Source organism: Malaclemys terrapin, chromosome 8 (assembly GCF_027887155.1).
Source record: "Malaclemys terrapin pileata isolate rMalTer1 chromosome 8, rMalTer1.hap1, whole genome shotgun sequence".
Taxonomy (NCBI): Eukaryota; Metazoa; Chordata; order Testudines; family Emydidae; genus Malaclemys; species Malaclemys terrapin.
Genome location: NC_071512.1, coordinates 25,442,235 through 25,467,992, shown reverse-complemented (window position 1 = coordinate 25,467,992; position 25,758 = coordinate 25,442,235). Strand labels below are relative to the sequence as shown.

General features: G+C 42.3%; 1 protein-coding gene across 2 annotated transcripts; it reads right to left on the bottom strand.

Moving 5' to 3' along the window:
- Positions 1 to 426: 426 nt before the first annotated feature.
- On the bottom strand, positions 427 to 25,642 carry HMMR (hyaluronan mediated motility receptor). Of its 2 annotated transcripts, XM_054036864.1 has the most exons (18): positions 25,570 to 25,642; positions 21,332 to 21,454; positions 20,400 to 20,488; positions 19,511 to 19,561; positions 18,727 to 18,915; positions 17,364 to 17,450; positions 14,578 to 14,678; positions 12,662 to 12,736; positions 11,203 to 11,381; positions 10,343 to 10,491; positions 9,853 to 10,067; positions 8,061 to 8,177; positions 5,223 to 5,381; positions 3,639 to 3,791; positions 3,399 to 3,498; positions 2,745 to 2,921; positions 2,020 to 2,182; positions 427 to 1,503 (listed from the first exon to the last, which is right to left on the bottom strand). In XM_054036864.1, exons 1-18 carry the CDS (start codon positions 25,613 to 25,615, stop codon positions 1,484 to 1,486), a joined length of 2,193 nt encoding a protein of 730 aa, XP_053892839.1. In that variant the 5' UTR covers positions 25,616 to 25,642; the 3' UTR covers positions 427 to 1,483. The 2 variants fall into 2 exon arrangements, with proteins under 2 accessions (XP_053892839.1, XP_053892840.1); XM_054036865.1 differs by lacking the exon at positions 21,332 to 21,454.
- Positions 25,643 to 25,758: the final 116 nt, after the last annotated feature.

The following is a 25,758-nucleotide window of genomic DNA, read 5'->3' as shown; positions in this document are numbered from 1 at the left end:
GCACAGAGCACCAGATCAGGCCAGACTCTGCTACCCCAGGAGCTCACAGCCCTGCTGCCCAGAGCATTGGACCCATGGCACAGTGAGCTGAGGCTGCAGGGGAGGAAGGACAGCAGGAGAGGGGCTGGGGGCTAGCCTCCCAGGCCAGGAGCTGGGCAGAATGGGCCAGCAGGCTGGATGTGGCCCATAGTTTGCCCACCTCTAGGCTAGAGAATGGATGACAACAGCACTGGCACCACTTTCAGCTAAATCCTGAACCCCACTCAGAATGTGGGACATGGGTTCCTACTCTCAACCCCAAAAAATAATGCCAGCATGTCCAAGTGTTGGACAGTAAGCAAAATAAACATTTAAAGGCACCATAGAAATAATCTTAGTGAGGAAGTGGGCCACTTAATAAGACTAAGATTCAGGACTTCAGACAGATTCACTAAAACCATTTTTATTCATCCAAAAAAAACACACACCACCTTATACATATTTACCAGTATAACATTTTAACAAAGCACGTGGATTGTCTTTCCATACTGCCAGTGTCTAAACCTTATATAACGAAACCCCTACTTATGCACTGAACATCTTCCATCCAATGAAGACCGGCTTCCTTGTTTTTTCAAGTGTTGACTTTGTGCAAAGAACTAGATAAAGTGAAGTGTTAGCTGTATAAGAGCCCAGTGAGTTTAGCATTCGTTAAAGGTCACTGACATACCTGGAAATGGAAGCCTATCAGGATGTAGGAGCACAGGCAGTCAAAAATTCTCAGTCTGTCTGTGCCAATCCTGACCAGAGACTTCTGTTTTAGTCACTAACCTCCAAGACGGTCAGTTAGAATGTCAACTGTGGTTTAGGTGGCCTGGGACTACCAGGAACTGGCCAGAGATCAACTTTGCAACCTGGATTTCACATTTATTCTGTAGTTTAGGGAATGACATGTGAAACCAGCCAACATAAATGACTTGTCTCACAAAATGCTCCTTCCATCAGTAAGCACACGTGAACAAACAGTGAAAGAGTTTAGCCTAATGTACAAGAATCATGTGCAGTCAACCCAAGTAAAAAACTTTATTTCTTGAATTAAAATTAAATACTTGTTAATTTGTTGAATTTGTTACCCGTTGTATTAAATAGTCCTAGAGATGGACAGATTTAAAATCTGCTTTTGGTATTCTGTTCCCTTCAATTTAGACAGTTTAGACACAGTAGGAAGTGACATGCCAAATATTTCCCTGGGTCCCAGTGTGAAGCAGGCTTTGACCAGAGAACCTTTTTCAGTGCACAGTTATCCATTGCCTGCTGGGTATAAACCTAGCATTGTTCTTTAAAATATTTAAGAAAGCCTTTCCCTTAAGGGCTCTTACTAGACCCATCATTGTGCAACCTTGATCCTTGATTTTATAATGTACATATGGTCCCTTGAATCTTCAATGCAGCATTTAGCTTTTCCCAGCAAGTTAACAGGATCCTCTTGAATCCAAAAAACAGGTCAGCACTTGTTCCTGTTGCCTGCAATAGAAGAGCTGCTGTGAGCTTCTTGTAAATGTTTCTACTACTGTAGATAAACAATAACTCAAAGTTCACCTATTACCCAAGACATTATTAATTCCTGCTACTAAATTACAGTTCTGCATTTCTCCATATGGAATGAGTAGTTTATATAATATGAAGTCTTGCCTGCAATTATCCCTCAAATAGAGTCAAAACAAGTGTGGACACTTACATATGATCTGAACCATTGATACTCAGACCTCAGTGATTCAGGAGCCACATTAACGATCAATGTTACCCAAACAAGCCACAGTAGTGTGAATTCATTGTTTCATTTACTATTTTATATATTATAATTCTCACAGAAAAATGTCTGACTCAGTATTTTATCAACTACAATTGGTTAACATAGTAAAAGCATCCTGATTGGTTAATAATTAAAATCAGTGTTTTAATATGTGCTGAAAGAGCCACAGGAGACCCATGTGAGCCTCAATTTGAGTATCACTCACCTGATTTAACATCCACACTTACCTTCTTTTAAAGGAGTTTTGGGAGCAACATTTTCCTTGCTATCATGTTGAAAAGCTTTAGAAGAATCAAAGCGTCTGATGCCCTGAATTTCATTCAATTGCTCCTGAAGCTCTCTCTGTGCTTGTTTTTCCTTAGCTACCTGAGCACGCAGTTTTGAAACCTCCTGAAGTAGGAAACCAACACTTTAGTACAATTCTGAGGTCACCACATTATGAAGGAAGCAGTCATGAGTCAGTTATGTTAAGCTATGTTAAAGAAGGCTAGCCAAGAGAAGTCTGTAAAAACTGAAAGACAAGGTTTTCGGATGGTTGGAAACTTTATTATTTACACCTGACTCAAGAGCATAGCATTCTGGAAGTCTATTAGTGTCTCACAGCACCATCAATATCCCCTGCTTTCTTTGCAAGGCTCTGGCCAATGTGGCAATATGGATCTTGGGATCCATTTCCATTAGGTCTAGCAAGAGGTCAAGCAGAGAGATTTGTCCTCTCACAGCTATTACCTGGTTTGTCAAACATTAAACACTAGCCCAGATGTAGATGCCTGGAGCCAAAGCAGCTCATTCCAACTCCAGGCTAGAGAGAAGTGTCCCAGATTATTTCATTATTAAACTCTGAATAAGTTCAGATGTTTAGTGTCAGCATCTAGATAGTTTATCTTAAACTAGGATGATGTTGCTTAGTGGCTGGACATGATACATGCATTAGACATGTCAGTTGACAAACCTGTTTGAGCTGGGCATTCTCATCTTTCAGCTTCATAACATGTTTGATTTTCTGCCTCTGATTCTGATGGCCCAGTAGCTTAGCATATGAATCACTTAATTTGTTCAGCTCTTCCTGGGCTGCACCATGTTCGTTCATGAGAGCATTCTTCTCTGCCTCAAATGCATCCAGTTGTTGCTGAGAGAGAGAGTTTGAGGAAGAGATCTTTCAGGTAAGGGAACATGAGCTATCACTGCCTATTCCATTAAGAAGAATAACCATGCCCCTAAACACTTCTGTCAATAGTTCCTCTTAAACCTAAACTTAACAAACTGGTGATAGCCAGCTAACATCCTTCCCCAAATTGGGACACTGGAATGTGTCATATGTCAATTGTCTGTTTAAGGGGTCTCAAGTTGGGCAGTGAAAATCACTGGTTGCTCTTGAAAAACCTTAGTTTAATTGTTATTCCCATAGCTGACTTATGATTGTACTTCAAAGCTGAGCATTGTCATAGGTAAGAGTGGGGGGGGGGGGGGGGGGAGAAATGGGGGAAAACTAGTGGCATAATATCTTCCAAGTTAACTCCAACTCTTAATAGTTGAGTGTTGACCCACTGGTGATGAATCTTAAGTTTCTAGATGCTGCTTAAAAGTGTTTAGCACAGAGACTAACCTGAAAAGGCTTAGTTTTGTTGTGCAAGTCTTCATAGAGAGCACGCCAGGTTTGTATCTCTTCTTGGAAGCCAGCAGACACCTTTTCATCTATAGTTTTCCTGAACAGAAACACACAAGCAGATTATTTACATTTAAGATTTTTAAACAGCATGCATTTGCAAAGGAAGCTTTTAAAAAGCCACTCAGTCTAGTCTTAGATGTATTCCCATTACTAAGCCAGTCAGAGATCTGGAGTCACCTTGATCTTTCAAATTCAAGCTGTTTCTTGAAGTCTTCGGTTTGCTCTTCTAGTTTTGTCTGAAGTTTAGTTATCTGTGCAATGCAGGATTCCTTGGTTCTCCTTATTTCTGCTTCTTTTAGCGCTAGCTTTGTCTGGGCATCTAGAAGCATTCTAGGGAAGGGAAAAGTTAAAAAACTACTGTTACTTCATGAAATATTTGGAGTTTCAGATTTAATCAGCAGTAAGCAAAGCTTGCAGCATTCCAGCTACTATACTTACAGAAAGAATGGTTAGACTGAAATAGCAAGGTTTGCACTGGCAGTGTTGCATAAGGCAGCCAACGGCAAGATAGTAAGGGGCTATCAGATTAAGCCTACAAGATTTGTAATGTTTCAGTTGTACAGGCAGTATAACTTTCTGTGCAAGGAAAGCTTCTGTAAAGCCTATTGTTCTGGCCAATGAGGACTGTTTTAGCACATTAAGTTAATTCAAGGTATTTGTGTCTTATTCCAGTAGTTGTCAGACACTAATAGGGACACAACTTTGGGTGTATCTATTAATGGATTACCCACTCAAGCTACTTGAAGGAGGGATACGTCTCATGCAAACAGACCTGCAAAGCTAAACTAAACTAACAGGTGTAACTGAACAGTTTATGTAAGCAGTAGAAGCTTAGACTTCTGAATGAGAAGAGCCCCTAAATAAATCCAGCAGGAATTGCTCACTTTTGTCTCCTTAAATATTTCATGGTGGTGCAAACTTGAAAGTGTTTTAATGAAGTTATTTGTAAGATTCTAAAATGAGGAGTTAGTGATTTCTGTAAGTTACTATTTAGCCAAGCTACAAACTTCACTGTACACAGAGCTGGGAAAAAAAATCAGTTTGGATGTCAAGAGGCCAACTGCTCTTTTATAATCTTACCAAAGGCTTTTAAAAATGCTACATCATTCACTGGTAAGCCTTTGGTTTACTAGACATATCCTGTTGTAGTCAAATACTGGAGAGAAAGGTTGGTTGGATCAATCAAGTGAACTTGTGACAGCTTTCAAGACAGTTAAATACCACTGTAGTGTATCTTGAGGTCCCAGATTAAAGAGCAAGAGAAAGTTGGGTAGCACAGATTAGTCACAAATATTTGACCCGGATGGACTTTAAGGCAGACACCTTGAGTAACAAACCCCAAAACTGCAGAATTAGAGCTGGGAGACTTAGGTCACGCAAGGCATTTGGAGAAGCAGTAAGTTCCCTTTTCTGTGTAGCCAATAGCAGGAAGCTTTTGGGTGGAAAGCATTTACATACAACGTAATAAATTGATAGTCCATTAACCAAGTTATGATGAGGGATTTTAAGTGTCACTAGGAGACCAGGTATTGTAGTTAGCTATCCAACTGAACTGAGTCACCTCCTAACCTGCATTGCATATACTAGTGGATTTTGCACAGCAACCTTTCAATGCCCTGCAGCTGAAGGTCTATTCCTCCAACAATGAGAAACAGTTCATAACACTATTTGTGCTGGAGAAATATTCCATATGGTCTGGCCATAGGCATGTCAGAGGTGCCCCCCCCAACCACTTTAAGGAATAATCAGATGGTCCATTACCTTGCATATTCCTCTTTTGCCTTGTCTTTAGCATGTTCCAGCTCCTGGAGTTGCTGTTGTGTATCCTGGCCTGCTTTTCTCAGCTCAGCTACTTTCTCCTGTAGAGAAGAATTGTCCAGTCGGAGACATGCCATTTCTTCAGTCATAGATCCCTTGTAACTAGAAGGAACAGGTTTTTTTTTTTTAGCATGTTACTTAAATGATAATCTTCATTTTGCAGTGTTCAGTCCTTTTGAAGACAGTAACAATCCACCATAAGTTTGATGCAAGTTGTATTTGAGATCCCATCACAGAATCATAGTAATGTGGAGCCAGGTGCTTCAAGTGGTCTAGTCACTACTTCCTCCCTATGCTGAGGCAGAATTTCAAGACCATCCGTGAAAGGTATGTGTCTAATGTGTTATTAGAGACCTCCAATGACAGGGACTCCACAGCCTCCTGTTTCAGTGCTTAACTATCCTTATGTAGTTATAACTTTTTCCTGTTATCTAACCCAAGTCTCCCTTGCTCCAGATTAAGCAGATTGCTTTTTGTCCTAATGTCAGTGGATTGGAGAACAATTCATCACTTCCTTCTTTAGATCATAGAATATCAGGGTTGGAAGGGACTTCAGGAGGTCATCTAGTCCAACCCCCTGCTCAAAGCAGGACCAATCCCCAATTAAATCATCCCAGCCAGGGCTTTGTCAAGCCTGACCTTAAAAACCTCCAAGGAAGGAGATTCCACCACCTCCCTAGGTAACCCATTCCAGTGCTTCACCACACCTCCTAGTGAAAAAGTTTTTCCTAATATCCAACCTAGACCTCCCCCACTGCAACTTGAGACCATTACTCCTTGTTCTGCCATCTGGTACCACGGAGAACAGTCTGGATCCATCCTCTTTGGAATTCCCTTTCAGGTAGTTGAAAGTAGTCATCAAATCCCCCCTCATTCTTCTCTTCTGCAGACTAAATAATCCCAGTTCCCTCAGCCTCTCCTCATAAGTCATGTGCTCCAACCCCCTAATCATTTTTTGTTGCCCTCCGCTGAACTCTTTCAAATTTTTTCACATTCTTCTTGTAGTGTGGGGCCCCAAACTGGACACAATACTCCAGATGAGGCCTCACCAATGTCGAATAGAGGGGAATGATCACGTCCCTCAATCTGCTGGCAATGCCCCTACTTCTACAGCCCAAAACGTTGTTAGCCTTCTTGGCAAGAAGGGCACACCGTTGACTCATATCCACCTTCTCGTCCACTGTAACAGTGAATGGGATTCTTCTGGCCTAAGTGCAGGACTCTGCACTTGTCCTTGTTGAACCTCATCAGGTTTATTTTGGCCCAATCCTCTAATTTGTCTAGGTCCCTCTGTATCCTATCCCTACCCTCCAGCATATCTACCACTCCTTCCAGTTTAGTGTCATCTGCAAACTTGCTGAGAGTGCAGTCCACGCAATCCTCCAGATTATGAGATTGTTTATCAGGTTCTCCTTCAGCCTTCTCTTCTACAGAGGATCTAAAACAAAACGAGCCATACCTTTCCTAATAGGTCAGGTGTTTTAAATCTTTTATCATTTGTTGCGGTCCTTTCCTATTTGTCCACATATTTCCTAATGTGTGGTGCACAGAATTGGAAACAAACTCCAGCTAAGGTCTCATCAGCACCGAGTAGAGTGGGACAGTTATCTCCCACGTCTTACATATAACACTGTTAATACATCCCAGAATGACATTGTTGACACTTATTTCGTTTGTGATCCATTATAGCCCCAAATCTTTCTGCAGTATTACTGCCTAGCTAGTTCCCCCTCCACCCCCATCTTTGTTGTGCATTGATTTTTCCTTTCCAAGTGTAGTACTTTGCACTTATCTTTATTGAATTGCATCTTGTTGAATTCAGACCAATTCTCAATTTGTCAAGGTTGTTTTGAAATCTAATTCTGTCCTCCAAAGCGTTTGCAACCCCCCCCAGCGTGGTACCATCTGCAAGTTTTATAACCATACTCCAAGTCATTAATGGCACATCAAATATAGTGTACAGATACCTACTAGAGTGCCCAAATTATAAGCAGCCTCTACAATCCTGTTGAAATTGTACCGAAACTTGAAGTTTCAATTACTACAGATGACCAAATACAAAACTCTCCATTTCTGTCAGAAGTCACTAAGGGATCATACATAACTCTCTGAATGCCCTTTTGTATAGCAAACAGTTTCGTCAATCTGATTTTATGTAATTACTCACATTGTTTTAAAAGTTAGAAAAGTACTGGCAGACAAGCCGAGTGTTTTTGCTATTTCTGTATCCTCTGCCAGTTTTAAGAGTTTAAAAGTACAAGATTACCAGTTCAGTTTTAAAATACTTTGCAACATTATGTGTAGTTTCCAGTGATTAAAGCAACAGTATCCCTAATTGGAGAACAGCCTGTGATCAGAAATTTAACTGTCCTAAGAGTCATCTGGATCTTAACAGAAAGTTAAGCTGCACTTGCCAGTGCACATAGTCCTAATGTAATTTTGTTTTCAGGAATAGGAATATCATTTGGAAAGAGTGTTCCACTAACATTAATAGTGTTGGGTTACAAGTGTATGGCACATATCACGTAGACAAGAAGTTGAAAGATTTAAATGCCCATATAGGTGCTGACTCCATGGGTGCTCCAGGGCTAGAACATCTGGGGGGGGGGGGGGGGGGTGAAGAAGAGGGAGAAGAGAGAAAAGCAGGTGCTCGGCACTGTTTGGCAGCAGGCACAGGGTGGGGGGGGGAAGCGGGAGGGGAGCAGGTGGAGGGGTGGGGGGGGGGGGGGGGGTGTCCACTTCTCTATATCTCCCTCTAGATGCTGGAGGGAATTTGCATACCTTTCAAATTCAGCAACACTTTCTCCAAGTTTACGTAGCGTGTTGCTGTGCTCTTCCTGCAGCTGAACAATGGCTTTACTGTGTGTTTCATTGGTTCTCTCCAACTCAGCATTCTTCCTGAAAATAGATTTTTATATTCCATTCTTGAGTCTAAATCTTGGCATTGGTCTAGGACAAACAGCAGTGGTTGTACTGGCCATGACAGACTTGCTTTATCAGCTTCCTGTTACCTCTGTTCCAAACCAGTATATTTCTTTCCTCAATACCACTTTCAAGAGTCTGCCTAGCAGGTTTGATTTTACATCATTTCCTTTCCCCAGTGCTTTAATTTCAGTTGTCTGCGTAGGATGGGATTTTTACCATGGAAGTAGAAGGAATTTGAGTTCAGGAAGAAGAGCTGCAAGTAAGGTGCTTAGTTCAATTAATCTCAATTCTGAGATTAAACGGTTTCTCTTTCCTGGTCCTCACAGCATGTCTCCTTGGGATAGTTTAATTTCTCCAGATCCCCAAAGTCAATGTTATCCAGTTGGGATAGAGTATTCTAGATTTTATCTTCATATGGAAGAGAAATAGCTCTCTTTAGAGCTAGCAAGTCTAATAAGAGACTAAATAGAGTACATTTGTGCACAACACCTTGCTTTATGTACTTTCATTATCCTGAATCAGTAAACTGTCTAGCAGTTCATAAAGTACATTAGACACCCTAATGCTGGATACAAAAATAAAGATAGTAATTGATTTAACACCTTTTCTACAAAGTTAGCTTAAAAACCACTGGTTGAACAGCAGCTAACACTTCAATCCTTAGTATAAGGACACCAAGTTGCTCAGTAACTAAGGCCCTACCAAATTCATGGTCCATTTTGGTCAATTTCAGAGTCGTAGGATTTTACAAATAACTGAATCCATGAAATTTTACTATTTAAATCTAAAATGTCAGTGTTGTAATTGTAGGGGTCCTGACCCAAAAAGGAGTTGTGGGGGGTGGGGTCACAAGGTTCTTGCAGGGGTGTGTGCGGTACTGCTGCCGGCAGTGGTGCTGCCTTCAGAGCTGGGCAACTGGAGAGCAGTGGCTGCTGGTCAGGAAACTAGATCTGAAGGTTGAGTTGCTGCCAGCAACAGCACAGCTTCTGCCTGCAGAGCTGGGCCCTCAGTCAGCAGCTACCACTCTCCGGCCGCCCAGCTCTGAAGGCAGCATCATGATTCCCACCCCTTGTGACACCCTGCAACTCCCTTTTGGGTCAGGACTGACAATTTGAGAAATGCTGGTATCCCCTGAATCTGTGTAGTATAGGCTAAAACACACACAAAATAGACCAGATTTCACAGTCCATGACACATTTTTCATGGCCATGGATTTGGTAGGGCCTTATTTATAAGGGATAGGATTGAGTTGCTAAAATTTAAGAGCTGCTTTTTGAAGATACTGGATTAGATCCAACTGCTATAGAAAAATGAGCTGGTGGCTACAGGTCAATTTAGTCTTGTGTATTCTAGCGGAGAATTTTTTTTAACTGAACCTGGGATTGGCATCTGTACAGGTCTGTCACATCCTAGGCGCATTTAACATGTGCGATTTCAGCTTTACACGGTTGGCAAAAAACAAAAACAATTTAAATACTGTTTCTGAAGTGTGGGCGATTTCGCCCGCCATTACACTCAATGTAATTTGGACTATGCGCGATTTTCGCTTTAGGTGCTGACTGCGGAACGTAACCCCAGCATAAGATGAGACAGACCTGTATTTCCAAATTCATTAGAAGCAACAGGTAGAGTTACTCTTTTCACAAACCCTTTCAGCTTTGCTTCCATCTGTGCTAGCTCTTCAGCTCTGGACTTGTTCTCTTGTTCCAAGTGCTTTACCAACTTATCAGCCTTTTCTTCCTTAATATGCAGTTTATCCAACTCATCCATTGCTTCTTCTAGTTCTTCCTCCAAAAGGAGCCTCTCATTTGTCATCTCCTCTTGAAACTCTAGCAGCTTTTGATGAATGGAAGTGAAAAGTTCCTGCAGGTACAGACAGCACAAATACATAGCTATTAGTACAAAGGAGTTTTTGTTTAAGTTTACACAGTAATCTTAATTTTCCATGAAGAAGAGTAAGGGCTTGTCTACATGAGGTTGACTAGCTAATAGCTATTCTACTATAGCTATGTCAGTCAGTTTCCTCTGTGTAAACAAGCCCTTATTCATCAATACATCCACAATGGGTGTGATCTAAACCAGAGCAAGAATTCAACAGCATTTGCTAGGAGAGTAAATAAAGTCTGTATTTTGTTTACCTTCTCTTGTTGCAGTTGAGAATAGATCTCCTCCTGTTTCTGCTGAAGTTTTTGGTGTTCTTGCTCCTCTAGGAGGAGTCTCTTTTTCAAGCTTTCTATTTCAGCATTCATATTTTGCTCTTTTTCTCTGTTCTCAGTTAAGAGTTTCTCTATGGAAGAGAAAGATGCCAATATAAGAATGCTTTGAGGACAGAATAATTAAGAGCTTTGCTCTACAGTACACTGTGTTGCTTTTTTTTTTTTTTTTTCTTCTTTTTTTAAGTAGACTTCCCCCCCACCCCCACCCCAACTTGGTGAGCTGCTGAGTTTATCATATGAACTTTCTTCCATCCTAGGTGACAAGAGCAACCATTAAGACTATCTCTTAGCATCAAAGAAAGTGGGGTCGTGCTTCCTCCTACTGTCTCCCAGAACTGCTGGGATTATAGAGGGGTGTGCAGAGATGAGAGTCACTTAGTGGAGTCTAGAGCCAGAAGATATCATGGTATGCAGCAGTGAATTGTGACAATGCAATGCTGCACTGCTGCCTGGAGAAGGGCTCACACCCTATCAGTCACCATATCAGAATATGGAACTAGAACCAAGTGATTTTTCAAGTGGAAAAATACTTACTCTGGAAATTCCACAGAGTAAGCTAGCAGCAGATGGAGGAGGGGGAAATTTTTAGTATTTGTTAGTAACAATACTTCTGACTATAATCTGGGCTAATAATAGGTAAAGAAGCAGCTCAGTATAACTACATACCACAGTTTTGACTTGGGACATGCTAACCTACATTTCAACAGAAGGTTACATAAGGTCTAAATGAAATCAGTTTGGACATGGGTCCAGAGACTCAACCCACAGGCTAGAACAATTACCTTTTTCTTGTTCAAGCAACTGACACCTTTCATTAAGCTCTTTGATTAGTTTAGATAGTTGTTCTTCTTTTGTTGTAAAACAATCTTTCAAGGCCATAATGTCCTGGTCTTTTTGTGCCAGTATCTTCTCCATATGGACAAGATCTAGTTTGTACTTCTCTATCTGTTCTGCAACTCCACTAAGAAAAAAAAAATCCAGATGTGAGCATTACATTTTGCTTAATTTTACATTTGTTGTCACAATTTGCACCAACATAATCCTGTGTAACATTAAGATCTGAAGTATCTAAACAGGACTTGGGAAAGATTCATTTCTAAATGAAGAGCTCAGGACAAGATTTATATTAATGTGCAATGATGGAGATCAGGTCTTTATGGTTCACTTTTAATGCAGCTTTCATTTGGAGAGTTAACTTGTACTGAAGATTACTTGTGTTAACTAAGACTCAGATCATTCCTCCCATGGAAAATATTCATGAAGAATCCTATGAAATTCTCTCCATAGAGTGCCATCCCCACCCCCGCCTCTTGGACTGGTTGGAGGCTTGTCCCTTCTCCAGGGAGGAGTGGAAACCAGTCTCAGATTTATGCAGGAACTGCACAGATCCAAGAAAGTCACAATGTCTGACTCACTGCATGAAGATACAAGGCTCTGCTTAAAGGGCCCCCCCTCCCCCCCTTCTCTAACAGTGCATCTTGGCATGTGCACAATTAGTGTGGAATTGGGCTGCAGTAAATTCTGTACCCCTTTAAGGAGCAGAGAGGATCCCCAACAAAGAAAGGGGTACAGAATTTACTGCAGCCCAATTCCACACTAATTGTGCACATGCCTTCTCTATATTGGGATCTGCAATACACTTAGTTGTCCCATTGATCTTGGAAAGCATCTGTATTGAAGGGTATTGTTTACACAGCCCATGGTAAAGCACTGCCGTGGCAGCGCTTTAAAATGGTTGTGTAGTTGCACTGGGAGAGAGCTCTCTCAGCGCTGTAATAAAACTATTGTAGTTCTGCAAGGGGAATAGCTCCCAGTGCTGTAACACTGTTTATGCTGCCACTTTACAGACCTGAAATTCGCATTACTCAGGGGGATGTTTTTTCACACCCCTGAGTGAAGAAAGTTTCAGCACTGTAAGTGGCAGTGTAAACAAGGCCTAAGAGGGAAAAATCCAGCATAAAAAACTCTGCATAAGTAGTGTTGACTAGACATTTTTTATATGGAAGTAGCTTTCTATGCTACTATGGAGAGGTGAAGCCTTGCTCAACTATCAAGAGTCACGCTAGTTTGAAGGTTTTAAATCTAAGAAATGGACTAGAGATTTCACCCCCTCCCATATAAAGGGAAGAGTCATAATACTGATGTCTGTACAATTCAGATTAGAAATACTACTAAAGCTTTATCAAGCCCCTACAAGTAAAGCTTAAGTGACACTTGATTTGTCAAATAGAAACTTGTTACCTGAGTTCTGTAATATATTCCAAGAGTCTCTCAGTGTCAGACTTTTCTTCAACCTTGTCTCTCTCAGTAGCAGTTCTAAAAAATAAGAAGTTTAGATGCTGCACTTAACATGACAGTTCTAAAGCCAGATACTCAAGAAAAGCAGCACAGAGCCAGAGGTTAATGAGTAGCTGCCTGAAGACAACTAACAGAAATTCTGCATTCATCTGTGGATTGCTAGTATTAAGGCCTCTAATCATGAACCAGAAGACACCTAGACAAGTAATTCAGTACCACACAATATGAAATTAAGGCAAGTTTCTTCATGAATGTGTTAGAGTTGCATTTCAGTAGATTTTGCATTATCAGTTTCAAATACTGAATGTTCAGCCATTCACATGTACGTGGGAAGCAACAAACAAACTTTAAGGAGAGCTCATGCTAACTCACAGAATAAGTTAATTCAGTCTCTTCCATACCCAGCCTAGGGGCTCTCTATCCTACAGTCTGGGAAGGAGGTGGCATGAGATCCTGCCCAGTCAGTAACTGCTGCTTCTGGTAACAGTGAGAACATGGTATTCCTTCCTTCCTTGGTAGTCCATCAAATCCGATGATGACAAAAAGGAAGGAAGGGCGATATTTGATGAACATGGTATTAGGGATCTGATACCAAAATCAAGTAGATTTTTCTGCGTACCTATGATTTTCATGATTAGGGACATAAGTTGGGAAATGCTGCATCTACCACCAGTTGTACAACAAACAGGTAGCCTTCTTCAAAAGTCAACGTACTAATGGTCTCCCATGACTATTTGTATTCTGCAGGAACTATTAGCTCTGAGTTTACCAGTAGAATCACCAACAGTTTCATTAATTTTACTTTTATTAATCAAACTCAAAGTGCAATGTTAGCTCAGGCATTTGACTACTGAGACACTGAAAAGTGTACAAAACATATTTTAGTGTAATGAGGATTCCATTCTCCTTCGCACATGCTTGAGCACAGGGTGTTATGGGTCATACTTGAGATCCATTTTGAAATGTGCACGGATGTAGAAAAGCAATGGCCTGCACAGTGAGGTGAAGTACACTGGTTGTTGATTGGCTTCAGGGTAGAATTTGAGGTGATGGCTGGGGCCTGCCTCTCTGCCCTTATGATACACCACCTCAAGCTGAGGCACTTGATTTGCAGTCTTTATGTAAAACAAAGTTGGCCTCTAGAAAGACATTCTCCACAACCGGTATTAGAGCAAGTTGGAGAGGAATAGTTGGACCTTCAGGTCAGAAATTCTCACAACACCCGTGAGGGAGACAAGTGTTGTTCCCCATTTTTTAGTTGGAGAATGGAGGCATAAGTTTCACTGAAGAGCCTATGACTGGGCCAGGAACTGAATCCAGCTAGCTTGAGTCCTAGTCCAGTGCCTTATCCTCTAAGCTATCCTTCTTACCATATTATACATGCTAGCTCACCTGAACTATATTAATGTTGGTCAACTGGTTACCTACAGTACACCAATAGCTTGAGTAGATAAGAAAAAAAAAATTGAAATCTTGTAGGATGCAATACCTTCTTTTTGCTATGGAATGGAAGTCACCCCAGGTTGATGGATTTCAATTCCAGTCACAGCTGGAATACTAGAGGAGCTATTTGTCTTGCTACAAATAGACACTAAAGGGCAGTGTCATATACTAGGCACCTCTTACAACCCTATACAACGGGGCCTAAATCTGATTTGCAGGATCACTTTGTATTGGTTTCCTCCTACACCAGATTCCAATCCACTGGCAAGCTCCTGTCAACTCCTTGTTTTCAGTACTTTTCTCCTTAGCATCTGCTTACACTCATTTAGTTTGCCAGATATTACACCCTTAGAGTTAAGTATAAGCAACAATGAAAGTTGGCAATTTATACCAGAGGTAATTCCTCTATTACTTACAGTTTTTCTTCCAGCTGTGCTACTTTTCCTTTGGATTGCACTAGATTCCTCTGGACTACCTGCAACTTCATTTCCATGTCTTCTTGTTTAGCAAGGACATTCTTAAAAAACAAACAAATCAGTAGTTAATAGCTATAGAAGTTTCATAAGCATAAAATACAGCCAGCAAATTATATTCTTACTAGGCATTGTGGTGGGCTTATTTATCCAGGCTAGTTTGCCACCATAAAATCAGAATTCACTACTGGTACAGCCCAGTGCAGTTGGAGTCAAATTAGGACTTTGGAATTCAAGATGAATATGACGTGAGAAAGTATATCAGGAAGGTATATTAATGGCAGTGATTTTTACAGAATTAAAGGACACTATTTTGTTTGCTTTCTAGAGGCAGTGGGGTCTAAATACATAATTGGATTGTGATGCTGTATGATTGAAGATGACCATTTGTATTGCTGTTATACAATTGCAACAAATCTTATACAAAATGTATCATGTAAGGTGTCAATGGAAAAAGTTACAATTTGTCAGGTATGATTATCCTGGTTAAATCCATGCATCACTGTATCTGAAGTTACAAACATTGCATATAGATCTGTATTTCAAACATGTATTGTATGCCTCAGAGCTAGACTGATAGTTGGCTAGCCCTGATGTGTTGGTGGCCCATTAAAGGACACTCTACTCACAATGGGCCATTGAAGAGGCAGGCCTTTCCTGTGGCTGCAGGGATAGGCAAACTTTTTGGCCCGAGGGCCACATCTGGGAATAGAAGTTGTCTGGCGGGCCATGAATACTCACAAAATTGGGGTTGGCGTGCAGAAGGGGGTGAGGGCTGTGGTTAGGGGTGCAGCCAGAAGTGAAGAGTTCAGGATGCGGGAGAGGGCTCCGGGCTGGAGTATGGGGGGCTTGTGGTGCAGGAGGGTGCTCTGTGACCAAGGGGTTTAGAGAGTGGGAGGGGAATCAGGGCTGGGGCAGAGGTTGGAGGGGGTGATGGCTCCAGTTGGGGGTGTGGGCTTTGGGGTGGAGCCAGTGATGAGAGTTTGGAGAGTGCTCTGAGTGGAGATTGAGGGGTTTGGAGGGCAGGGGGAGAGAAGATCAGGGCTGGGGCAGGGGATGGAGGGGGAGGCTCAGGGGTGCAGGCTCCAGGCGCTGCTTACCTCAAGCAGCTCCTGGAAGCAGCGGCATGTCCCTTCTCCAGCTCCTACACAGAGGGATGGCCAGGCAGCTCTGCACTCTGCCCTGTCCGCAGGCACCACCCCTGCAGCTCCCATTGGCTGTGGTTCCTGGCCAATGGAGCTGCGGGGATGGTGCTTGGGGCAGGGGCAGCATGCAGAGCCAAGCCACCTGGCTGCCCCTACACATAGAAGCCGGAGGGGGGCCATGTCCCTGCTTCTGGAAGCTGTGTGGGGCAGACCCTGACCCTGCTCCCCAGTGGGAGCTTGAGAGCTGGATTAAAATGGCTGGCTGGCGGGCAGTATCCGGCCTGCAGTTTGCCAACCCCTGTGTGGATGCCTCAGACAGCCAGGAGGCTATGGCCACCCTGTGATTTTGCAAACCATGTAAGGACATGTGATGAAGAGGTGCCCCTCCCCCAACCCTAGAGTTGCTGCAGCAGGGAGAGCCTCCCCCCCCCCCCCCCCGGTGCTACTGTGGGAAGGGGGGGGTCCTCTTCCTGCTGTAGCCCAGGGCAACCTGCACCCCCAGCCCTACCCCAGAGCCCACACCCTCAGCCGGAGCCCTCACCCCCCCCCCCTCTGCCCCTGAGCTCCTCATTCCCAACCCTCTGCTCCCTCCCATGCTCCAAACCCCTCAGTCCCACCCCCACCACATGAATTTTGTTATGTGCACCAATATGGAGGTGGTATGTGACAACAAAATCCATTCCGCACATGCATGGGAAACATTTGAGGGAACACTGCCAGAGCCATCTCCATTTTGCCTTATTCCAGTTCTCTGGACTATAGGTTTACAACTAAAATGAGTATTTTTAGCTATGGACTGTGGACCTGCCAATCTTTTGGAAGTTACCAGAGAGACTTTTGCAAGCCTGCAGTCTATTCCATCACTGCTATGATCCTGATCTATGAACACTGAAAATCACTTGTATGTATAGGATTCTTTAGCCATTCAATAACTCTTCTTAATAAAAATCTTTAGCTAGCCAATCCTTAGTAAACTGGCAGTTTGATATCTGGGTAAGATCTGAGATAACCCAGGTCAATATGCAAGTGTCTGATCCTTTGGAATTAGCAGAACCTCACATATAATGAATTGGGTTTTTCAGTAACCTCTCACTATACTAGACTGGTTTGTCTGGATGGAAACCAATGGCTGGAATGCCTAAGAGGGACTGTGTTTGGCATCTTGGTAGCCAGTGTGGTGCTACAGAAGCTCTTTTGATACTGATTTGGGGAAAATGTCTGCCCTGTCTCCTGCAGTCTGCCTCGAGTGTGGCATTCTCAGTGTGGTCCATCCCAGACACACTGATATTGTGACATCTAAGGATTTCTAGAAGCCTCATTATCTGGGTTCTGCTCGTCTCTGCTGTAGACTTGCAGTGCAAACTTGAAGTCATTTGAGCCTTTTGGCTCACTCTTCCCATTTAACAGAAGGGTGGAATAGCTACTTCTGACAGTGGAGTTGGAAGAACCTATTATTTGCAAGTCAATTTGTAATTAAAGGCATTTCAATTGCAAGCTATCATGTAGAAATGCTAGTACCCGGCTTCTAGTTCTGGAGGAGATCCAAGTTCCTGTCATATGAGCAATTTCAGTACAGTAACTTACTTTACTCTTTGCCTCCATCTTGTTCCTGAGTTTCATTAACTCCATGCATAGACTGCTCATTTTTTTCTGTGTACCATCTTCAGAAAACTTGGAGAGATAACACACTTTCTGGTTAACACAGAATTAGCCCTACACAGAAGAACAGCTCACATATTCATTTAATAAGGGCCTTCCCCGACCCTTATTAATTTCCTCCCTCTCACCACTTAATCCTGCCTCCAAAAGAAGATATCTGCATTTCTTACCAGACTTAGGGGGAAAAAGAACTTGTAAACTGACTTTGCTTAAACTGCAAAGTGTGCAAGCCAAGGCAAATGTACATTAAAAAGGCGTATTTGTGGCTTTATATTCTTAAATTATAAAGTTCTACAGTATCTACCACTGAAGTGTTGCAATGTAGCTTGGGAGAAGTTTTACTTTATTTAACTGAATCAGTTTTATGTATTTAACACAGTATAATAGGTCCCATTGCTGGTGAGGGCAGGAACCTGAAGGGATGAAGCTAGAGCTCTAGAAACAAAAATGTTCCTAAACAAGCCACTAATCATTTCCACTGGAAGTTTACCATTTGCCTATGTGTAAATGCTAGTCGCACTTTAGGATTAACAGCAGATTTCAACTTGCTGCATGTCAAGTCTAACAAGTTTGATCAAAAGAACTCAGCCACACAAGTACACACTTGATAGGAGACTTTATTGTGAGGGTAGGATAGGCCTCGATTGCTTAGGTCAAGATAATCAAAGCTAGTAGGTAAAATCCTGGCCCCACTGAAGTCAGTGGCAAAGTTTCCATAGACTTCAATGGAGACAGAATTTCACCCATTATCTTTAATCTTCTTCCACCTATGAGCTTTTTGTCAGTGTCCTCCAAAGCAAAGCTTTCCTTGCACAGCATCTTGGTTGATAGTTTAGCAGGAAGTTTACCTTTTCTCTCTTATGCACTGTCTTGGTACAGCCCACACAAGCACAAGATGAGAGGATGTTTTGCAGATGGTAACACCAAGCATCCCTGTCTACCCAGTAGTATTACTTCAACTTTGTTATAACATACTTTGATCCAAATTACAGTGAGAAAGTGTGAAAGACAACAGTACAATTAAAGTTTAAGTTGCCATATAATTTACAAGTATAGCCTAGTACTCTATTCACACAAGCCTGAGCATTAGCCCTACTGGTCAACTGGTCTACCTACCAACGCCAATCTAAGGGATCAGGTCCAGTCTTTTTTCTTAACTGTAGAAGACTAAAAACATTAACTTTGTTGCTTGTGAACAAGCTCGAGGATATCACCTCCACAGAAAGTGACAAAAACCATAGCAAGTCTCTGCTAACTTGATTAAATGGATCCAGGTTCAGACAAATACCTTTGATTTTAGAAATTCATTAGTTCTTGTTAATTCAAGAAGCTGTTTTTCCAGGGAAGCAACATTTGCTGAGAGAGAGGTTTTCTCCCTGACTGCTGCAGTTAGTTTTGCTTCAGACTTCATGAAATCCTCCTCTAGAGCCTGGAGTCTTTTATCCTGCTCGCCACGTTCTCTCACTAATGCCCGAATCTAGAGGAAACAAGTTGTTTGAATATTTATTACACTTCTCTAATTTCTAAAAATAAAACAAACACAAGTTTAGTTTGAGTGATGCCCATTGTTCTCCTGTGAAGACAGATTATCCTTCGTTATAACAACTTTCAGCTGTTAGAAAAAGGGAAAGGACATTGAGTGTTACTACAGAAAATCTTTACCCACAATTAAGCTTAGTGGCTTTTGTATCCTTAGCATTTCATCTGGCTACTTTGCCCTACTCAGTTTATTTCAACTGGGGTGCAAATCAGAATAATTTCATGGTTTCTCTAATTTGCCATGTGGGCAAAACTGGCCCTCTGGATTGAGGGGTGGAAAGACACTTATGTCAACACCACACCCTTAACATCAGAGATTTTTACATGAAGCCAAAATATAGTTTTAGTGGCGAAAGGGAGACGTTTAACATCCCCAAACTTGAAATTTGTATCTTAATTCCAAAGCTACAGCTTCAGCAGGTGATTACATAGAATACCCCACCATTTGACAAGAAAAATCAGTTTCTCTCATTCATATTCAAGCCAATAGTGGTCACATTATTTAAAAAAGCCAAAAAGAAATCTGTTCATACCTCTTTCTCAAGCATCTTTTGTTTTTTCAGCTCTTTCATGATGGTTGTATCCTTTAGATAGGAGAAAAAGTATGTAAGGGTTACATATTTTCATACCCGAGAGCACAAAAATTAAGTACTAACAGGTATTATTCCATTGCAGGGTTTTTTGAAAAATTACTGACCAAATAAACTGTCACTATGAGACCCATGATATTGGGCTATTTGAACTAGTATGTTAATCATAAGGAATTTTATATTTATTTACATAATATAATACTGAAAACCCAACACTGAAGTAGCAAGACTTCCTACCACTTCACAAGCACTTAAAAACAAAAAAACAAACAACACACAAAACAAAACAAAACAAAAAAACCCCACACACACTACCCAGCACCAAATCCCCTCTTCCCTCAAAACTACAAAATATTTAATTGACTTTCACACACTAAGTGGTTCTACCCCTTCTCTTCACAGGACTTCATTGAAGGGGAGGGGTCGCTCCCTACCCAAGCATCCTTAGCATTTGTGGCCCTCACCCTCTTACAGCCCCATATTGGGGCTTTCTGCTTTTCACTTTATTCTATGGGGAAGGCAGCAGAGACTCAATAGTCAGTCACTCTCTCTCTTCTCCTGCCACAGGCAGAGTTTCTATTGCCCCTGAGCAAGTGGATTATTCCAGGTCTGACTAAGCTATATTCCAAGAAAAGAAAAAGGACTTCTTTTTTAGTCCCTACAGGATGGGCATAAGAATGGGCCTTAAAATAAACCCAATTATCCTATCAAATGGTTCAAAATTTGGAGAACGCATTGTTTTAATCACCCAAGTTCAGAGTAGACTAAATTATAGGTTTGCCAAGAATTAACAGTATGGACATAGCTATACCAGAGACAAGAAGAGTCTTACTGTTGATCCCAGAGATTTAAGTCTTCTTACAGTTTTGGGCAAGCAGTCATTCGTTTCACTATTCAAATTCTGTTGACTTCCCATTTCCCCTGTGGAGACAACAAAGTTTCACCATACTAATGGGTCAAGGTTGAGTGACTGTTTTTGTGGAAAGACTACATTTAATAGAGTCTTTGATCTTGGTTAGAATGCCCACCTCAAATCTGAAGGTTTGATAAAAATATAATTATCTTCTATATCTGGCACTGTACAAGAGTTAGATGGACACCATCAATTGGTCTATTCAGTTTCCATTAAAACCGCCACCTGTCCTGAGACATACACTCAGGAAATGAAATATTATTGCCACTTTACAGTAGCTCCTCAATTGCAGTGTGAAGGAGAAACGGACTAGGTAGGTAGGTGGACGGAATGCATGAAGTGGAAAAAAAAAGAAGTCCCTAATGTTTCAATAAAAATAATGCAGTATTACTGGAGGAGGGAAATTCAGATAAGCATACTTTTCAAATTGCTGTCCGTCTTAAAATAGAAGCAGGTGGTCAATGAACCAACATGAAGCAAAAGCAAAGCACAGACCATAATCTCAAGCACCGAGAAAGCAAGCCGAAGCTGCAGCGTATCAGCACCAAGGCCATGTTTATAGTACAGCAGCAAAAGGGCTACAGCTGTGCTGATGGAAGAAATTTTCTGTGTATGTAGTTAATCCACCTCTTCGAGAGGTGGAAGCTAGGTCAACAGAAGAATTATTTTGCATCTACACAAGGTTAGGTTGACCTTACTATGATGCTTAGGATGTAACATTTTTCAGCAGCACTGAACAACGTAGATAGGTTGATCTAATTTTTAAGTATTAGACCAAGTGATAGTTTCAGCATTGCAAGCCCTTTGAAGCTTTGTAATTTGCAAGTTTGTCAAGCTGTAGACCTACTTACCTTTCTGCTTTCTAAACTGTCGGGATTTCTGCTTTCTAAAGCGTTGGGATTTGTCAAAGGACACAGGTCCCTTCAATGCCTCTGAAGATTTGACTTCATAGGACCCTGGGGATGGGGCAGAAGCTAGAAATGAGGGAATGAGATGTTCAGCACATGAGAGAACACTAGTTATGAGAATCTGAGAGGAGTTATATTTATGGATTGATTGCCACCAAGCAGTTCAGACCTATACTGCATCTCCCAGTTTTTAATCTTCACAAGAGATATCCAAATAAAAACACGCAGAAGACAGACAGACATCGCTTGTCCAAACATTCTGCAGATCATACCAGCAGTAAAGTTATGCCCATAGCAGAGCATTCTTACCTGTTTGTGTACGGATCACCACCATAAACTAGATTTGTGGTCTGTCCTTCAGACCACGGAAAGACTTAAAATTAGTGCATTAAACTCTATTCAAGTAGTTATTGGAAACACATGAGCAATTAGAAGACAATCAGCCCTATTTCAGCACTTTTGTTGGCACTTTGAATGGCACAAACTTTTAAAAAGTTAATTCAACTTTAAGAGGGAGGCGCATTTGAACTCTGCCATTTTTCCAAGTGCGTAATTTTAAAAAACTGCTTGCAAAAGTGTCTTTGAAGGGAAACAGGAAAGACAGGAGAACACACTGGCACGGATTCATCATTGCTCTTACACTTACAGCTGGCAATATCCTGCCCTCGGTGGTCTCAGAGTATGGCGAGCTACTTTAAGCGAGTCTGTCAACTTGTTTCAGTTTCCAAGGCTGATTTACTGACACAGAGATCAGGGATTGAATGGATATGAATTGCCACCCTCTGACCTCTCCAAATATACGTTGGTGGGACTGTATACAGATGCAGTCACTAATATCTATTCTGAAAGGCAATTCAGAGAGTGAATTTCTTGAAGCTCTGTATTAAACTGTCACCGGTTAGGATTTTGTGGATATAATCTTTGCTTTCTTATATCTTGTATTAAAGCTTAAAAAAAAAAAAAACCACAAAACAAACAAAAAGCCACACTGACATCTAACTAGGTGCCCTTTTATTAGTGAGGGGGTGGTCTGTATCTGTAGTTCCATTTCAAGAAGAAATGAGATTCCACGCTAAGAGGAAGATTGGACAGTTATAGTGACCTTTGGTTGAATAGAAAAATTTTAGTCAGTACTATTCAGTGCTAATGACACATTACTGCTTCAGGACATAGAGTACTAAAAAGCCAAAAAGTAGAGACGGAAGGACTGCTGTCCTTGGATGGGCATGATCTACAAAACAAGTTCTTAAATTATTTCCATAGTTTGGACCACCTCCTCGTCCACGTTATAACACTTGTGGCAACTGTAACAGCTGCCTACAGGAGATGGAAGGGCATTTTAGCAGCTTAAAAAACAAAACAAAAAAACCAAAGCCACCACCATGTGACTTGCCAGCTGATTCAAGGAACAGTTTGGGAACCACATGTATACATGAAGCACACAGAGTATCTGGACATTGAAAAGGATGCAATTGAATTGGTGGAAAGATCAGAATAAAGTTTTCACAAGACGCTAATGCCACTGTAGAACTCTACGAATCCTACCCACAACGCTAGATGTATCAGCCAGTTAGAGGAATACTCAGGTTATGTCCTAAAATTTAGGATTTAGGAGTCTGTTTCATAGAGATTAAGGCCAGAATGGACTATAGATCATCTGTCTAACCTCTTGTTTATCTCAAGACATAACACTTCAGATACTCCTATACTAAGTCTAATGACTTTAGTTAGACCAAAGCAATTTAGTCCTCAGGAGACACCACAGTTGTGTGCCACATGAAGAGAACAAGAGACAGAGATACACTAATGCCTGGAAATTGATTAGGAGAGACATGCTCAGATGATCCTAGCTGCCAATCCATGCCCCAAAGTGCAGAGGAAGACATCCAGGCCAAAACGTTCCTACCTACCTGACTTGGGAGAAGATTCTTTCTTGACTGATCTCCTGATCAGTCAGACCCTGAGCATATGAGCAAGGCATACCAGCCAGGCATCTAAGAAATAATTATTTGTACTGTCTCAGAGTACCAGTTTATTCTGGCCACAGATGGCGACAGGACACCAGACAAATCGAGGATGCCTCAGAAGAAGGCAAAAAAAAACCCTGTTGCCAGTTATATAGTAGGGAAAAATTCTCTCCTGATCCCTGCAGGAAACCGGCTGAAGCATGAGAGTTGATTAGTAGAGCTGCAAGTGTTAGGAGCCTACTGAGGCCAAGGGAAGAAATCCGGTTCTCTCCATGAGGTGGATGAAAAGGGGATTCATAGATTCAGATTTCAAGGCCAAGAAGGGACCACTAAGGCCATCCAACAACACCTCCCCCGCCACCCCTCCCAACATACAGGCCGTAGAATTTATCCCAGAACCCAGATTAAAGCATATATTTTTAGAAAGATCACAAGCAGAGCTCAATAGAAGAAGCATCATCTTTTCAGAGTTTCACAACTCACTGGAACGCCATAGACAAGGAAGATAAAGCTTTCAGTGCATCAAGTGGTAGTGACACACAATATTTACAGTGTAATACAGAAGTCCCTGTCAAGTACGCTTGTGACAGGGCTTTGGAGCTGTGCTCCAGCTCTGCTCCAGGCAGGAACCTGCAGCTGCACTGCTCCGGAGCTGCTCTGCGCTCCAGCGCCAGACTCCGCTCCAAAGCTCTGGTGACATACTCACATACTACACTGAGTACCCTGTACCAGGCATAAATAGGGCCATTTATATTCCAGTGAAGACAAAAGAGCAGCCCTAGAAAAAGTTCAACAGTTAGGCCAAGTCCCAATGCATGCAATTTCATCGCTCATAGTCCACAGAGGATGTGGGTAAGGAGGTGCACCTTAATCCATAAGCAGGACCTTGCTACCTAACTGAAATAAGTCTGCTGACACTATTAATGGTGACAAAATTCCAAGTCTGCCCACATATTTACACTAGCAACACCATCACAGGACCTAACCAGATCAGCCACATCATCACCAATTTATTCACCTGCACATCCACTAATGTAATATACGCCATCATGTGCCAGCAATGCTCCTTTGCTATGTATATTGGCCAAACCCTACATAAAAGGATAAATGGGCACAAGTCAGATATTAGGAAGGGCAATATACAAAAACCTGTAGGAGAACACTTCAACCTCCCCGGACACACAATAGCAGATGTAAAGGTAACCATCCTGCAGCAAAAAAACTTCTTCAGGACCAGACTCCAAAAAGAAACTGCTGAACTTCAGTTCATTTGCAAATTTGACACCATCAGCTCAGGATTAAACAGACTGTGAATGGCTAGCCAACTACAAAAGCAGTTTCTCCTCCCTTGGTGTTCACAGCTCAACTGCTAGAAGAAGGCCTCATCCTCCCTGATTGAACTAACTTCGTTATCTCTAGAATAATTCTTGCCTGCATATTTATACCTGCCCCTGGAAATTTCCACCACATGCATCTGTGGAAGTGGGCATTCACCCATGAAAGCTTATGCTCCAATACATCTGTTAGTCTATAAGGTGTCACAGGACTCTGTCGCTTTTTACAGATCCAGACTAACGCAGCTACCCCTGATACTTGACAAAAATAGCACTGTTGACTTAAGACCCCTTTGAGCAGACATTTTAGTATCGCACACAGCCAGAACAAGCTTTGATCAAGGGCTGAAGGCCATGGACAGCTGCCCGCGTGGATGCTAGCACTCAGGGGTCTTAGCACCCCATTTCTTCCGGCACTATACCAACGCCAGCCTTCAGGAGTTAGCAGTAGGCTAGTTAATCAAGGCAGGCAAACCTGGGAGCCTATGGGCGCCTCAGGGACGAGAGAAACCTTAACTCAGCCGGCTGTAGGGTGACCAGACAGCAAGTGTGAAAAATCAGGACAGGGGGTGGGGGGTGTAATAGGAGCCTATATAAGAAAAAGACCCAAAAATCAGGACTGTCCCTGTAAAATCAGGACATCTGGTCACCCTAGCCGGCTGCTATGACCAGTGAGCACCAGCCCAGCCGAGCAGCTGCACCAGGGCCTAAGGGGAGGTTTCAGGGACACCTTCAAGCCCAGATGGCCTCCCCTGCAAGGCCACAGAGCACCCTTAACCCCCCCACTCCCACAGCCCCTCCCCCGTAAGAAAGGCTAGCGACTGCACACGGCCAGGTCCGCCCTCAAGTGGCCCAGGGCGCGGGCCCCACGCACGCTCACCAGTGGCCTCATTAAAGCGCTTGAGGGGAGCCTTGGGGAAGGCCATAGCTGCACAGCTCTCGGTTCCAATAGCCACTCGCTTTCCCCAGAACCAGCTTCAGATTCAAACGGCCAACCGCCTTCTTAACACACCCCGACAGCCAATCACAGAACACCGCCTGCAAGCCGGTAGAGCCACCCAACCAATCA

Bases quoted from the DNA above. Each gene is read 5' to 3' on its own strand.
- HMMR (XM_054036864.1), bottom strand. From the start codon at position 25,615: ATGGCCTTCCCCAAGGCTCCCCTCAAGCGCTTTAATGAGGCCACTG. The intron at 21,455-25,569 runs GTGAGCGTGCGT...CCTCATTTCTAG, and splicing joins GCGCTTTAATGAGGCCACTG to CTTCTGCCCCATCCCCAGGG. The intron at 8,178-9,852 runs GTTTGTGAAAAG...ATCTATTTTCAG, and splicing joins ATGGAAGCAAAGCTGAAAGG to GAAGAATGCTGAGTTGGAGA.